At 41.4% G+C, this 16,291-nt stretch overlaps 1 protein-coding gene across 1 annotated transcript; it reads right to left on the minus strand.

Annotated features, from left to right (window-relative positions):
- Positions 1–15,005: 15,005 nt before the first annotated feature.
- Positions 15,006–15,795, minus strand: LOC115793565 (cystatin-like). Its single transcript, XM_030748611.1, has 3 exons — positions 15,463–15,795; positions 15,283–15,393; positions 15,006–15,135 (listed from the first exon to the last, which is right to left on the minus strand). Exons 1-3 carry the CDS (start codon positions 15,652–15,654, stop codon positions 15,046–15,048), a joined length of 393 nt encoding a protein of 130 aa, XP_030604471.1. The 5' UTR covers positions 15,655–15,795; the 3' UTR covers positions 15,006–15,045.
- Positions 15,796–16,291: the final 496 nt, after the last annotated feature.

Here is a 16,291-nt window from a genome sequence, read left to right on the forward strand (position 1 = left end):
CTTCTCATAGGGACATCAGAGTGGTTTCACACTTGTTTTTTAGTTTATACTATGAGTAAAGTTAGAGCCATAAGTCATTAGATTTACACAGGCCTAAAGGATTTCTATATTTTACTATAAGAATGAGCTTCCATTACTTTGTTGGTTGTCAAATGCTAACCCCTGTCATCCTGTGAGACCTCAGTGCCAGTGTTATGTACAGAATGTGTGAGCAGCAGGTGGTAAAATCAAATCTTGTGTTGAAGACCTCTGTCAGCAAGCACTACATTAGCCTCTAATACATTTCATGGTGTTTACAAGATGCCTGCGCTTCAGGAACATCTGTTGGATTGGCATGGTTGCCGGGATTTCCCATGGGTGAAGAGACAGCAAGTGATTGTGTTTGTGTGCATGTATGCATGTATGTGTGCCAGGAGCTTGCTGATATGAGCGAGACTGAAATGGACTTGGCACCAACCCCTTTAATGCTGACCTCCTGACCCTTTCCTCAGATGGGGTGTACAAGAGGATAGAAGATAGATTGTGCACTGTGCAATATCTTCATCCTTTTGTCTGGGAAAAAAAATGCAGATTCTTCTCAACCAAGAAACTAATCCAGTGTTTGATCATTAATGTGAGTCTTGTAATCACATTAAAAATGTTAAGTGCCATGCTATTTCCAGTAGTGCTATTCATGTCTTCTCACAGGACTGATTTATTGAACACATAATAATGCACAGGGATAAACAATAGAATATCCAAGCATGTAACTTCACAAAAAAACATGAACCCAAAAAAATAACTGTACAAAAGGTTTACTCTTTACTAAAACTTTATTTTAGTTGGTAAGCTATTCAACACATGCACAAACAGATCAGAGTGAAATAAGGTACTTGATTAATCAGAAGAATTTTGAAACAGTTTATAGAGATTAATAGAAGATTTTATCCAAAACTGATGAAAGAGAGGATGAGAGAATATTCCCTTTGGTCCTGTTCCTCACTGGAACAAAATTAGACAGTCACGGTTGTAAATCACAGAGGTGAGGCTGAGCTGGGTGGATCTCTAGGTGTGACACAGTTTCCCTTACTTAAAAAATCTATTCACACACATTGCAAAAGCACTGCTGTAAGTAGTACAGTGCACAAATGCATTAAAACTATATCTGTAAAAACATGAATAGAAGAATACAAGTATGACCTAAATTGATGCAGGTGTCCCATTTGGACTCCAGTGAACAAGAGGGGAACATTATATGAACATAAGCATACATTTAAATGCCAGAGTGATAGATTGGACCTCAGCTTAACATAAGTACTGCTCTGAGTTTCACAACATCTCTGTGATCATTATTACCTAATCCCCAGCCCACAGCAGTGACTAATATACGCACACGCACACACACACACACACACATTCATTCTTAGGAACAGTGTGAAAAATACCCAGAATCTGTTTATTATCCACATTTAACAACCAACAGAGAAGTACATTATTCCAGGGGGGAAAAAAAGGAGCCAGCACTTTGTGACGTTTCTTTCGATGCTGAAGGCAATGCATCAGGTACTGTTGGCAATTGAGCATTAGCCAATCAGTTCCTGATGCAGTATCATCCACATCAGAAAGCTCTTCCTTCACTCCAACATCAGTGTAGGGGTAACTGAAGCTGAATAATTTACAACACATTTTGATCTCACGCCAATATGTCCTAGTGGTGAGAGGAGCGATGCAAAATAACCCAAACTCATAAAAACAAGCCAATTATTATTCTTTTCATCCTATGATAATACAATAGACAATACTGTACAGTACACATCATCGTAAGTCAAGATGGCAGCAGAAGCATCTGGAAAGTGAATTCATGCAAATTCCAAATGGGCATGCATTATGAAAGAGCTGCAAGAGATGAGGCTGCACTTCAAAAGACTGTCGAAAAGAAATTTTTTAAAAGTGGGGAAGGGGGATGTGAGAGAAGGAAGAGCAGACAGAGAGGGTGTCTGTGAAATGTGCTTGTGTAATTGCAGTGACATCTTCATTGAGAGTCCTCCATCTCTTTCCTGTGTGCTCCAGAGGGCGTCGTTGACGCCGGTCGATGTGCAGAGCAGCCGAGGCGCTGTGTTTAGCATAATCCCAGAGGCCATTGTGAGAGCAGCTAGTGAACGACTCACAGTTGCCAGCTGAGATTTCACCAAAACACAGCAGAACACAAGGAGAAGGGGATGAGACAAGAAAATCAGAGGTGGAGGAGGGGTAAAACAGGGGACAGGAGGGTAGGTAGGAGTAATGAAGAAAATAATACGTGTGCCAAATATCACATTACACTAAAACTAAGGAGTGATACTGTGTGTATTAGTGTTGAGGCTGAGGGTGAGGGTGGTGGATTTCGGTGCTGAGTGTTCAGCTTTCACAGCATCAAACACGCAAAGTGTGAAGCATGTTTTCTTCCAGGTGGACCGCACCTGTTGGCCCTTACTCAGGACTTCTTTTAACCAATCACCCAATGTTTTGACTTGTAACAGTCAGACATACAATGATTAAGCTAACATGGCCACACCCTAAGCTAGAATGGAAAGCCCACCTTGATCACAGGTTCAGGTATGAGGACATTTTCTGAGTCAACCCTCAGAAGAATAAAAATGGAGCAATGACACAGTTTTAGGGATTATTTTATTAAGTTGTTAAAGGAATATTAGACAAACTGCACAATCTCTCCAGGTGATTGTGAGAAAATAAAGCACCATCACAGTTGCCTGCAGAGATTACCCAGTCAGCCTTAGCTTTCTCTCTCTCAAATACACATACACACTGTTCTGTGGTGGGTATGTGTTATATCTATAAGTCAATTGGCAGCAGATGGTTAACACTGATCGGGATAAAGGCTAAGGTTTGACCCCCTCCCCATTGTTTCCCCAAAGGTCTTGTGTTACCATGGTGACTAGGCCAGGGCACGTGCCTCTCATTGTTGAGCCATATTCTCTGGGGTCAGCCACAAGCCCAGTTAGAGGTCAGATGTCATGCAGGCCTCTCGCTCTGGTCACCACTCAGCAGCTTTCAGCCTCTGACCCCAACAAACACTGAAACAAATTGAGAGATGGGGAGAGGGGAGAACAAGATGAGCAAAAATTAACCATATTTACTCAACAAATCTCCATGATCACATGAATTTGGGTTATTCTGACAAAATCAGTTTTGAGTGCAGTGCAGTGTTCTGGGGGAGATGTACAGTGAAGTGAAGACTTGCTCTGCATATTACAGTATGTCTCCCTCTTGTGGTGAAGTATGATAGCTTGAAAATTCTATATTTTATGTGGACTTGGTCTACATGACGAAACAAAAATGCACGATATGGGCCATTCCTGTGACCGAGGGGTAACTGCCTCACATGCCTCTTTTTCAGCGTTTCCCCTGTATATCAACACTACACACACGGTATGAAGAACAAACAATAATATTTATGTTGAGATTTGAAGATACTTCATTACTCATAAGGTGTTTACGACAGTTACTCGATGCTTGGTTCTCACAGAATTCACCATTTCACGTGTAACAGGTCCACATTCTCACCACATTCATGCATTTATGATGCTGAAAAGACTTTCCACCCAATTTTAATTAGTGTAATTTAGTGTAATTAGCAAATCACTATCATGCTATTGCACATTTACTGACCAAAGTGGACACATTTTTGTAAGTCTTTCTGCCAGAGGTACCATTTTTTCTACTGAGCCTGCGTCTATGTTGGGATATTCAGGTCATCGAGTTGCAAAGTGTTGCTCAAGCGTTGACAAAAGAAAAATCTTAAGTTTATTAAACGGAACAGGCTGACAGTCCACACTTTGTTAGGCAGTGAATGAACAGAGTGGTTTTGACAGGCCTAACCTCTTAAGCTTCGGGTCCCACTGAGCTCGGCGCAGCTAGAGCTAAATGCCATCTGTCCCAACATCATGAGGCCCCCCAACCTGTCCCCCAACAGTTTAGCATAAAATCATGCATTGCTGCTATTAAGAAAGGACACAAGATCATTCTAATCATCTGACATCAATGTCCATAAATTGAAATACACCTCATTGCCAGCAACGTTTTAAGGCTGTCCAGGTTAAAAGCTTTGCATACAGTAGTGGTTGTAATCCACTTAATTAGCTTTTCAAAAGGAAACATGTAAGGAATATGCACTATGGATTAAAAGCAAAACATCTGTCTTTGAAACATTCAATAAAAACTGCTGTGAATGTATGGGGATTTTTTTTTTAATCTTTCAAAATGTCTACAGACTATTGTAAAGTTAAATAATCTTGTGTTGCATTTCCTTCCCTTGCCTTCACCTGCAGCCTGGCTTTTCGGTGCCTGCTCCCTCTGCTGTGGGATTAAACTTGGGGACAAAAAATAAGGAGAAGAACAGCAGCCAGATCTGTGGCATTAGAAGGAAACCCTAAGGAAATAGCATATCTGAACTGATACTGGTGACCCCTGAATACAGTTTGTGCTGTTTTATGACCATGCAGATGTCTTCACAAATATGTGTTGTATTAAAAGCTTTTGCTATGGACATTTTAAAAGAAATACAATGCAGTTCAATGATGCCAACCACAAATTACTGTTTTCTTCAGTTAATTTATGACTGTTTAACATCATTTTCAATACATTTTTAAAAAATGATTTTATGCTTTACTGACATCCATGTATAGCATAGAACAATGAAATAATGATATCACAAGATGAACTTTAGTCTCCATCCTTTCACAGTGTTGTCTGCTCCATTAGCTGTCATCTGATGTTAAGAGGAGAAACCAACCTTTGTGCCCTGTAGCTAATGTGTGTGCTTTAGTACTTCATTAAGGTCCTGGACCTTAACTGTACAAGCAATTGTCCTCCTCCAACAAAAAGACTGACGCATTGCATCAGTTGGAGGTAAATTTATCAAAGGAGGAACATACAATAGACACAGCAGCCCAAATTATGAAATAGGTCTGTAAGGGGCCTCCTGGTGAGCCATATTGTACTGATTGTTGATGGTCCAGTTTGGACTGAATGACATGTAGTGACATTCAGATGGAAAATGACAGAAATACTGCTATACATGTACAGTATGAGTCAGTAAATGTGCAGTATGGTGTGCAAGAGCGGTGTGAAATTATGTGGCATTCACGTATACGAAGTCATGCTGAGTGACACAGACAACCCATAGACCTCTTAGAGTTGCACATTGGCTAAAAACAATTGGGATCTCCCTGAACTGATGTGACATGAGTATTTATTCCAGCTTTTCCGTTAGGAGCTCTTCTGTTGAGGTGAAAGAAAAAAAAAACTGCACTGAGACAGGGAGGGTAAAAGGGATAGTAGGATAAGGAGGGGGTACAACGAGGTCTGGGAGAGTAAAAGGGATCAGACTGCAACAGTACAAGCTGTACTGAATCTGGGGGTGGATTTATCTAGTTATACAGCCATTTTACCCATGTCACACAGTAATGTTGACACTTGTAAATCAGGCAGAATATGTATCATGGCACAAAAATGCAAATGCACAATTATTGATTTGTCTTGAGGTATTTTTTTCAGTGCTGGTTGTGAGATAATTATGTGCCTTTATACAACAGGATTGGAAATTTTAGAAAAGGAAGAATCGGTCAATTCCTTGATAAGTCCATTAGCAATTACTCTGATGAATCTTTATCCTAAGCGATTGTTCTCTCCATTAGGAAGGCTTGCTGCTTTTCTCTATTCCATGACATTTTTTAGACTGTTGAGGAAAAAAAGAAAAGACAAAAAAAAATAAAAAATAGCAAAACAATCTACTGGCAAGAAACACATTTATTAGGCTAGTTACTTCATTTAATGCTCCTGTACAGTACTGTGGAAACCAGTTTTAATTTGCCTGTTGTTCACTTCAATATGAGACTGGCTGCCATTTAGCTCCTGCACTGCAGTCTCACATGAAATGGGCCGATAGCACATCAGGCTCCTGACTGTCCTCACCATATTTACATCCCATCTCAGTTATTGGATGCATAATTCCTCCACACATCTCTTCAATCTTGTATCACCCCCCCACCCCCCACCCCCACCCCCACCCCACCCCACCCCACACACACACACACACGGCTGACGACAATTATAATTTCATATGCCCCAGTGTATCGGCCACCCAAGCAATTTTCTGCCATTTAAATGTGAATTTATGTCTCATGTAAATGCGCAGGGATTCGATTTAGGCCCATTGGAGGACTGGCCTTTTCCCCAAAGAGCTTACTGTTATAGACTTCTGGTCATTTCAAGGTCTCCGTTCATCACCTTGATTTCACAGATGGTATCGGCACTGAATGACATCGCACCATCTTATCAACTTCTCTCCTTACCCATAATACAGTTTCGCCAAAAATTACAATATTGAGTCAAACCATCTCTTAACTAAGTCTGAGAATCTCTGTTCTCAAACATGTGCTATATGGGTTTCCCATGAATTAAATGCAATTAGCTCTTATTTGTGATAATTAAATACCCCCAGTCTAATACCAACACCAGGCATGTTTATTACCTGTCCTGTCAACTTGAACACTGCACTCCCTGTCGGTGTGTAAATAAAAATGTTGAGTCATGTTTTAGAACGAGCCAGAAAGAGAAGTTTCTCTGATAAAGAATATCTTCTCCTCTCCTCTGTGGGAATATATATTTTCAAACCTGCACAATGCAACAGAAGAAGAAAGAAGAGCATTCCTACCTAATCATCAGTTTGATTATCAAAGTTTTTTCTATTTATTTAATGAACTTTTAAATTATGTGCTTCTGATCAGGTCACTGCTCAAACTTATAGTTTCGCCATTTTGCGAATGAGGCTGAAGGAACGTTTCTATTTCTTTAAATGCCTGTTTTCAGTCCTGAAGATAAAACCCTTGACAAAACATTTTAATTAAGTTCACATTTCACAGGCAGTAATTGGCTGTTTTATTGGCCACATCACAACATAGCAAGCAGTATAATACATGACCTTTGTAAAGAGCATTTCTTGACAACCTGGAACTGCTTTACTTCAGCAAATAAGTTTCTTCTTCATTCATTTGGAAAAAAAAAAAACTTAAAACACTTCTAACTTTACACTGTGCCGTTTCAATTCATCAATAAAACCTTTTCTTTAGTGCTACATTAAACACTTTACCTCATTTACGTACTTATGTATGTTAAGTCAGCTACTGTTGTAGTTCAGGAGATAAATGTTATGTGAACCCTTCAGCTGCTCAAACTATGTCTCAAAGATAAGACCTTGACCACATGATTGATTACTTGCTTTTATCACAATAACCAGTCCACCTGCTGCTTATCACATGCACCCTCCAAAATCCTCGCCAATACTACAAAATGCATGGAGCCATCAGTCTACACTCCCTCATCTTATTCGAAACCCAAGGCTTTTTTGCTTATTTATCAAATACAGCTGGCTGTTGCACACGCCACTGAGCGATAGTTCATTTGATAGCATACTTAGTTGCGCTGCAAAGAAGAATGTGAATATTGTTAATACTGGTCAAACCTAAGAACAAAAAAAATTGGTAGCTCATATGGGGATTACTTTTGAAGCTGATATCATGTATAAGCTGGCAAAAAGAAGCATGCAGGGACGCCAATAGAGCTCTAAAGTAGTTACAGTACTGGTTAACACATCAGAAGGTGTAGTATCTACAAGCAGGTGATGTTACAAAGCAAACTCAAGAGGCAGTCTCCTTCTTCCACTGCTCTAAACTGCAGACTTCACTTTCTTACATACAGAAACTGTGTACCAACTGTGTATCTTAGGCTGCTTTAAAAGTTTTACTATATAATTGCATTTCTCCTTATAAAATAATACAGTACACCTCAAACCTTTTCCGGCAAGCACTGTTTCGGAAGCCAAAAAAAAAAAACAATAACAACAACAACAAAAAAAAAACAACAAAGAAAAGCCCCACAAATTTTTTTTTAACCAAAACAATAAAAAAGGATTCAAGATTAATTTTACCTAAATAAAGGTCACCCAGCAGCATCAGCTAACCCTTGTTTATTTTCCCATAAATTATTCAACTTAGTTTCACTTCATATTTTCACCTGGTTGTCTGCTCCCCACCTGAAGTGGCCCTGTGCCCCACAGTTTCAGAACCACTGGTGTAATAAGACATGGCACTGCACAAATGTGTTGCATGAGTTATGGTGCAGGGTTAAGACAATGTCCAGAAAAATGCAGTGTTGCAGGTAAAGTGCTGTGTAATTCCAGCCCAGAGAGAAGACTTGAGGGACCAGCAAAAAAAAAGCAATGCAGCTCACTGTGCATTTGTGATTGATGGTCTCTGTCTGTGCAATAGCTGACTGAGCAACATGTACATCTCTCTTATTCAAAGACTTAATGGCATGCACACTTCCAATAGTGTGCTCAGACGGACACACGTATCTCAGCCCAGTCATACACATCGGACCTGTTAAAGTGGCTAATTTAGAAGACGGACCTACCATGTCTTGGTTTGGTGTCTGACTTGGGATCGTTGTCGCATGTTCTCTTTCATCCACTGCGCCCTCACCCATCGTATTACAAGACTGAAAGAAAATACAAGCAGAAGAATATCTTTAATTTTCAAACTCTTATGAAATGTGCCCAGAATATATATTGTCATATTTTGTTGATCTATGGGTCAACAACACTGCATACTGTAAGAGCATATTTCTGCCAATCCTTGATCCTGTCACGTCTCTGTTGTCTGGTGCCAAGACATGTCTGGTCTGGCTTTTGGCCAGGCTGGGCTGGTCGCCACGACGGCCCCAGCAGCCTAGCAGGCAGGCCTAGCTTAGTGCTGACACATCGCTAACATCAGCCAGGGAGAAGAGACCTCTGGGAGATGCTGAAACATCAGCACAGCACCATTTCAGATATACAAGGAGGGATATACTTGCTCATCCACAGCAGAATTTAAGAAACTGTCACAGTAACACAGAATGACATTACTTTAACACATAACATCCCCTCTGAAGGCTGAATATTTGACATGTGAGGGTGTTCATACTGCGTATAACGCACACTGGCAGGGAAACTGTGGAAATGCACAGAGAAGGCCACACCCCTACAAATAAACCTGAGATCATTCACATGAAACTGTCTGACTACTGCTTTACAAGAAAAACAGATGAAAATATTCACATGGCCATAACCAATCCCACATCGGTTAAATTAGTGCATTAGTGGTCTAAACTGTTAAATATTAAGAAAAACACAATCTATTGCAATATTATGACTTTCGGTATAAATAAACATTAAAGACATTAATAACAACATATCACAACACCTGATCCCTCCGAAGACAATATATTTTCTTCTTTACGGGCACATTTTGGCTAAACTAATCAAGCAGCATTATTATTTCTAAAGGTAAACGGCATTTATGAACAATCAGAATATTCTGCTAAAAGCAAAGGGTAAAATCACCTCGGAGCTTAAGAAGAACAATATTGCGTAAACTAGAACAGAACTAAAAACGGACACTCAACCTCTTCACAATACCAATGTTATTTTCATTCACATTAATACGATCATAAGGGCTGCCCTTTGTGCTTAGCAAGCCATGCAGATGAGATTGGCAGCAACGAGCATGTCATCGATATGCAGATATTAACCAGGAGTGCCACTGATTGATGATGCAAACCTTCTCCCTTGTTTGTGACCTCTGACTTTTCACCCCTTGAGGGGTTAAACTTATTACCCTTTGACTCATGTGACCTCTGCTTTGAAAAGAGCTAGATTGAACGATGACCACAGCTCAGGTCCTATTGGCCACTCGCCCTCCAAACTGCGACCAGAGGGCTGACCATCCAAACCCTACAGGGATGTGACCCTGGCCCTGCCACACGCTCTGTGGATAATACCATTAACAGGTCAATACAAGCCTTAAAAAAGTGGGGGGACACAAACGCTGCTTTAACCAAAAGATGAGAAAAAGAAAGGGATGAGGGGGAGATATGTAGAAGGAACAGATTTGCTGGATGTGTATGGAGGTTATTTGTCAAGCCTGTTTGAACAAATGGTCACCAATTTGATATGCAAACAGAGATATAATGACCTCACCTGGACAAATTTTGGAAACCACCAAGAGTACGTGTCAGTATGGCTTATCCTGCTAAAAAAAATGTATGGTCATTCACTGCGTGTATGATCAATACTGTGTGCAGAAAAGCTACAAAAATGAATTAAATAATTCTCAGTTTGGTTGAAATAAACCTCAGCAATAGAACACGAGTACTTTTATTCTATTTTATTTGATCTAAAACTCAGTATTTGTTTACATATAAATGTATGATTTCAGATTCTGTTGAAAACAGATAAACTGTCCGTGGCAAACATTTTCATTAGTGTATAAGATGAGTGTTGTATGTAAATATACCTCCATCTCCAGCTTGAACAGAAGAGGGGTGTATTGGGTGTTTGCCAGTAAACCACGCTACATGCAAGACATGTGCTCTCCCTCACACACACCCTCTACATGAAGATTGTTAGCCATTTAATGCTCCCATTACCATTATTTCTCTCTAAAAAAGCATACAGTACAAATGAGCTTGTCTTTAACCACTAAGTCTTTATACCACACTTTAATAAACTTTTTATGATGACTTAAAACAATATGCGGCATCGCACATCTGAAACTGTTGTTTTTAATTTATGATACTTCACAAGGAATAGAGTGTAATATCAAAACCATTAGCTAACTAAAATAATCTCCAAAAATCAATTCTGCTCATCTCCAACTCTTTTGCAGTCTCTGTGATCACTATCGCAACCAAAAAGATGACAAAAAAATCAAATGAAAAAAATAATACTTACTATCGCTGTAAAGACTACCATGTATTTCGACTAGACTTGATTTAACTGAAAGCCTGTACTCAAAGATGATGAATACGCATATAGAGGGTGTACACAGGGCATACATAATGCGCTTTGTCTTCCTCCACCCTTAAGAGTTGAGTGCCAATAAAAATAATAAAATGCAAAAATAAATAATGCAACAAGCAGCCAAAGCCATGACCCCTATAAAATTTGTTTTGAAGAACGCATTATGGGATAATAAAATAAAATTGAGATCAAACACATGGAGAGAATTCACTCTGCTAAAGTTGTCAGACCTGCGGCTACAGTGGCGCTTGTAAACAACCCTACGAGCACACATTCAGTCTCACGCAAACGCACATGCAATCTCACACAAACACATAAGCAGCAGAGGCTCACGGATTACTCTGAAACATGAAGAGGGGGAAATCTCCAAACGGAGAGGGGGGAAAGAGAACCCCAAAGAAAAACTGAAAGAGAATTTGCATAAAAGGCAGAAAGGGAAAATAAACAAAATCAAACAGTACCTCCTACAGCATCCATGTCAGGAGAGAAGGGTGGGACACCTGCAGAACCTTGCATGTCTATCCAGAGCTCTTCAGCGACTGCTCCCTCACGGAGCAGAGTGTGTGTATGAGCCAGAGAGTGAGTGTGTGTGTTGGTGGCTGAGGGAGGGGATCCTACCATCCTACCCCTCCTCCTTAGGTCTGTGCCTCCTTAACAGGATGGAGGGGTAGGTGGGGCCACCGCAATAAAGCAAACACACACACATTTCTCTATGGCTGTTATGTCCTCGCATCTCTCACTCTTTCCCGCCTCCACACTTCCATCTTTCTGTCTCTTTCCAAGACTTGCTCTCTCCCTCCTTCCTTCACGCACTTGTTCTTGCTCCTCTTGCCTCGTGTTTCCCTCTGAATCTCAGCCTGTCTGCCAGTCTCCTACATTCTCCCTCTACCTTTCATTTCCCACCCCTTCTACTCCTTGCCCCTATCCCCTCCTTTCTCACTGTATCGTAATATTAACATGCATGCTCTCATTAATCTGGAGGGGAGAGGGACATATGCTGTTTCTGGCTGGTGGTCTACAACCTGCTAAACTCCTGGTGTGTATGGTGTGTGTGTGCATGTGTGTCCTGTTGGTTATTAGTCTCGTAATACTACGGTGCTAGGATTAAGCGGGACAGTCTGAGAGCTTTGTAGGAAAAGAGAGAAGAGGGACAGCAAAAAAGAGGAGTGGTGCCACGATCAAGAGCAGCAAAGCAGACTTTTTTTTAACCTTTTATAGTTCTTCTTGCTCTGGGTCGCTGTGCCACCACCCCCTCCTTTCCTTCATTCATCCGGCCACACAAGTCCCATCTGATTCAGGGAGTAGCCATCCCTACATAAATCATTCTCTTATTCCATTGGCCACACATTACATTCAAAGTATTGATTTTTCTCTCCCCCCCCCTGCCGCAGCACTGATTGCAAGGAAACCCTGCACATTGGTCACAAACAGGAAGTGGAAAAACAAACCAGGGGTGTGTTTCGATTGACCACAATGGCGGACTCAGAGCTTTGGTCACAACACTGAAAAGGGGAATCTATGCCTTTCTGCACACATAATGGAAACCCAACCAGCAGGTAAAACAGAAAAATCTCCGATAAATGCAGTTCAAAATGATTTACAGCCATATCATCCTCAAAACAACCCAGAAAGTGCCACTAAGGACCATGACATACATCTGTATTTCAGTATTTCCAGTCTAGAGTTAATATCTTAAGCTTAGCTCTAGTTAAATAAACCATGTAGCTTTGAAAACAGAACATCGTTTTAAACAAAGCATTGTCCTTGGAGTCAAACTGACCATCAGAAGAGCAAATGCTGCTGTTTCCATGACAGCACAGCTGACGATACTTTGAACTCTGACCTTATACTCCTGCCTGTGCTCTGAAGCAGTGACCAAACCGAAGGGTCAATCAAAACGAAGGTCAGGAGAGGTCAAATGGTAACGACTTCTCTCTGGTTATGCAACCATACCATATCAGTCTCCACCAAATAGCATCTAAACATCATTCATCCTAATCAGAGCACTGCACCTTCGAGGAGCAAAGAGGGGGATGCTGCATTCTGTATCACAAGACAGGTGAAAGCCCCTGGGATGACACAGGGAAGATCAAATATAAAAAAAAGAAATAAGAGGATAAAACTACAACAGAGAGGAATCATGTATATTTGTGTATTTCAATTCATGCAATAGACTTACATTGATATATTAACTTTTCTATCACGGACCACTTCAAGTAGTCATTTAGAAGTAATTTTGATATAATTGTCTTATACTCTTTTGCAATTATGTAGAAGGAATTGGAATAAAATGAGGGAACGAGGTCAGTGAGCATGATTCAGCTGTGTTTTTAAGAGGAATACGTGCAATGTGACAACGGCAAGAAGGCTCTTAACTCATGGCATGCACTGAAAAACCTGATTATGTGCAGTACTGCAGATGAGAAGCATAAGAAGTTATAATAAAAACTGTATAAGTTTTCCTGTAAGTCATTGGCCTAAGATGAGTCAGCAGTTTGGATTTTTTTGTTTTTGTTTTTTTTAAAGTGCAGCGACAGATCACAACAACAAAATGGTCTCATTCATCAGTGGGGATGTGGGACAAACACACCGACTGTATTTTATAGAGAATGTGGTCACATCTCGAAAGACAGAGAGGTTGATCTTTAAGAAAGGATGATACCGTCTTCTGGTAGAGAAACTGGGTTGGAAGAGAAGGGGGAAGACAGATGAACGGGTGGAGGGACTGATCAGAGGGGTGCCAGACACAAAGAGGCCAGGCCATGGCCGGTGGCACGCGATGGGCAGATTAACCAGCGTTTCCTCCCCTAACTGAAGCATTAGGACACCTGACTGAGTCCCGCCAATGGCAGCCAGCCAAGGATTTGTTGGGGAGGGAGGGGGGTGGGGGGGGGGGGGGGGGGGGGGGTGAGACAAGCTGGGGCTCGCCTTTCAACACTCAGGCTCTGCAACTGCACAAAGAAGGGTGGGGTGGTTTTCGTGGGGGGGAATAAGGGGTGATGGGCTGGTGGCTTGGAGTTGGGAGGGGGGGCCTACAAGCCTTACCCCTCACCATCTGCTGAACAGACTAAGTGAGGACAGGGGTAGGGCCAGAGTGCGGGGTGGAGTATGTGAGCGCGTGCACAGAAAATACGCGTGTATCTGCGTGCACGCATCTGTTAGTGTGTCAGTGGGCGGGTGAGTGGGATGGCAGATGGACAGGGCATACTCCTGGCACTACAGCTTCAGTGTTAGTCATCCCAAATTAAGGAGTATCCCCCTTCCCCCACATTCCTAACCCCTGCTACCTAATACACAGTGCCAGCCAATTCTTTATGTTTTGCTCAGTTTGATTAAGACATCCATGATTAGACACATTATGGGCTGGGTGAGAGGGTGTGTGAACAGCTTATCCGTGCAACTCTACTGTAATCAAAGCCCAACAGATGCAGCCTCATTTGCCCCCACGCCACTCACCAATATCTCATATTCTGATATTGCAGACATATCCAAGTTTTGTCTTCAGCAAAATACTGCTGAAATAGGGATATATGTGCACACACACACACACACACCACTGCTGCACAAACTTGTGCCACCCAATAACACATCCTCATACCATAATTTGATAATCCCCCCCCCAGTTTGCCTGTATTTACTCTCACACATGGTGATTGTTTATTTCCCCACTTAAAAAAAAAAAAAAAAAAAAGGGGGTCAGAGCAGCAGACAGTTCAGTCTTGCTGAGCAGTAATCTGAAAATGCCTGTAATCCTCCATACAGAGCCCTTCTGGAGACCGTGGTTGTATGTAGAGAGGTGTAGCCTCATCTCAGTTTAGCAGCCATGTGTCTGACCAAGCCTGACACGCAACTATGGCCTTACAGCTGCCAGGACACACACTGAGAGGAGGCACAGTAAAGCTGCCCCGGTCACTCACTGGAATAATTATGCCATTTTTTTTTTTAAACCCCATACAATGCAGAGGGAGTGCAGGTCACTGAACTTATGCCTCTCAGTGTTGGAACAAGTGGCATAAATGAGAGCCAATGAAATCACTGGCTTATGATCATGCTATTATGATCACAGTATGCCAACAGGCACTCTCTGAAACTTGAGATGACCAGACAAAACCACTGTTCATCAACAACTCTTTACTTGGAAACACCAACAACGACAGTATGAGAGCATTTTAGTTTTTATTTAGGTGGCACTCATTTTTAGAGAGAACACGTGAGTTTTTCCAGGCGATTTCTGTAACGACGAAGTGGCACTGGTAACCCTGAAATAAATAGCAAATTAGTACAGTCAATTTGCATAGTCATTTGGAAATTAAAAAAAAAAACAAATATAAAGGTTCTTTAAGGGATTTTAGGATGCATTTCTTCCCCCCTTGGTTTGTTATGCACCACCCAATTCTTGAACTTGCCTTTGGTTTAGACTCGAAAGCACATGTTTCACTGTCAGCAGCAGCGCCGCTTTTCCTGCACACGGTACGCCCCAGCTGCACGTCCAGGATGTAGTTTATTCCCGCGACTACCTGCAGAAAATACCACCACTTACTATCTTTAAATTGAAAATTTGGTCGTGACTTCTCATTAAGTTTTACCTGAATTTTGGCCGATGTTATCATCCTGATTTTGTAAAGGAACTGCTCCCCTGCGTTGACTTCATTGAATTCAGCCACAGCAAAACGCGCCGCCGACAAAACCTCGGTGTCGTTAACCGGGACCCTGTGGGGCTCCCCGGTCATTTGTCCGTCAACCGACGCACAAAGAAAAACACAAAACCAGAAAAACATCCTAAACAAGTGGCTTGGAAGTTTAGAAAAGGTAGTCTCGGTTCTGAGTGTCTGAGTTGGCTTTTAAAGCCGGGTTAAAAGTTTCTCGCTAAACAGACACCTGCGTCCAATCTGCTGATTAAATGAACGTCAGAGACACGCGCCACTCAGACCAGGAGCTTGTGTTGCGCGGCAACCGCGTTGCTGAGCTACCAAGAAAAACAAGATAATATAGACTAAAGACAAGGAATAAAATAGCCATTGAGAAATATTAGAATTAATTGCATATTTATTCATTAACACAACAATGTTGCTGTTATAAAGAAAAAGTATCTGTGATCATATCAATATATGAAGGATGACAAGCAGAGAAACATAAACTATCTTAGTAAGTTGCTGGGCCACCACAACACTTTTGAAATAGTTTCTTCAAGTCTCAGAAACTCTATTTTAGGGGGGAAGGGGGGGGGGGGGGGGGCACCATTCTTCCTGAAGTTATTCCTTCATTTTGTGCTTGGATCATATTGGTAGGCCAAAAGTCTCCCACAGGTGTTTAGTTGCATCTAGATCTAGTGTCTTCAGAGCCTATACAGCCCACAGCATTTAGTAGGTCCAAGCCTACTCAAGTCAGGCTAGAAATGTTTCATCATAAAGGAAG

This window comes from Archocentrus centrarchus, chromosome 15 (genome assembly GCF_007364275.1).
Source record: "Archocentrus centrarchus isolate MPI-CPG fArcCen1 chromosome 15, fArcCen1, whole genome shotgun sequence".
Lineage (NCBI taxonomy): Eukaryota > Metazoa > Chordata > Actinopteri > Cichliformes > Cichlidae > Archocentrus > Archocentrus centrarchus.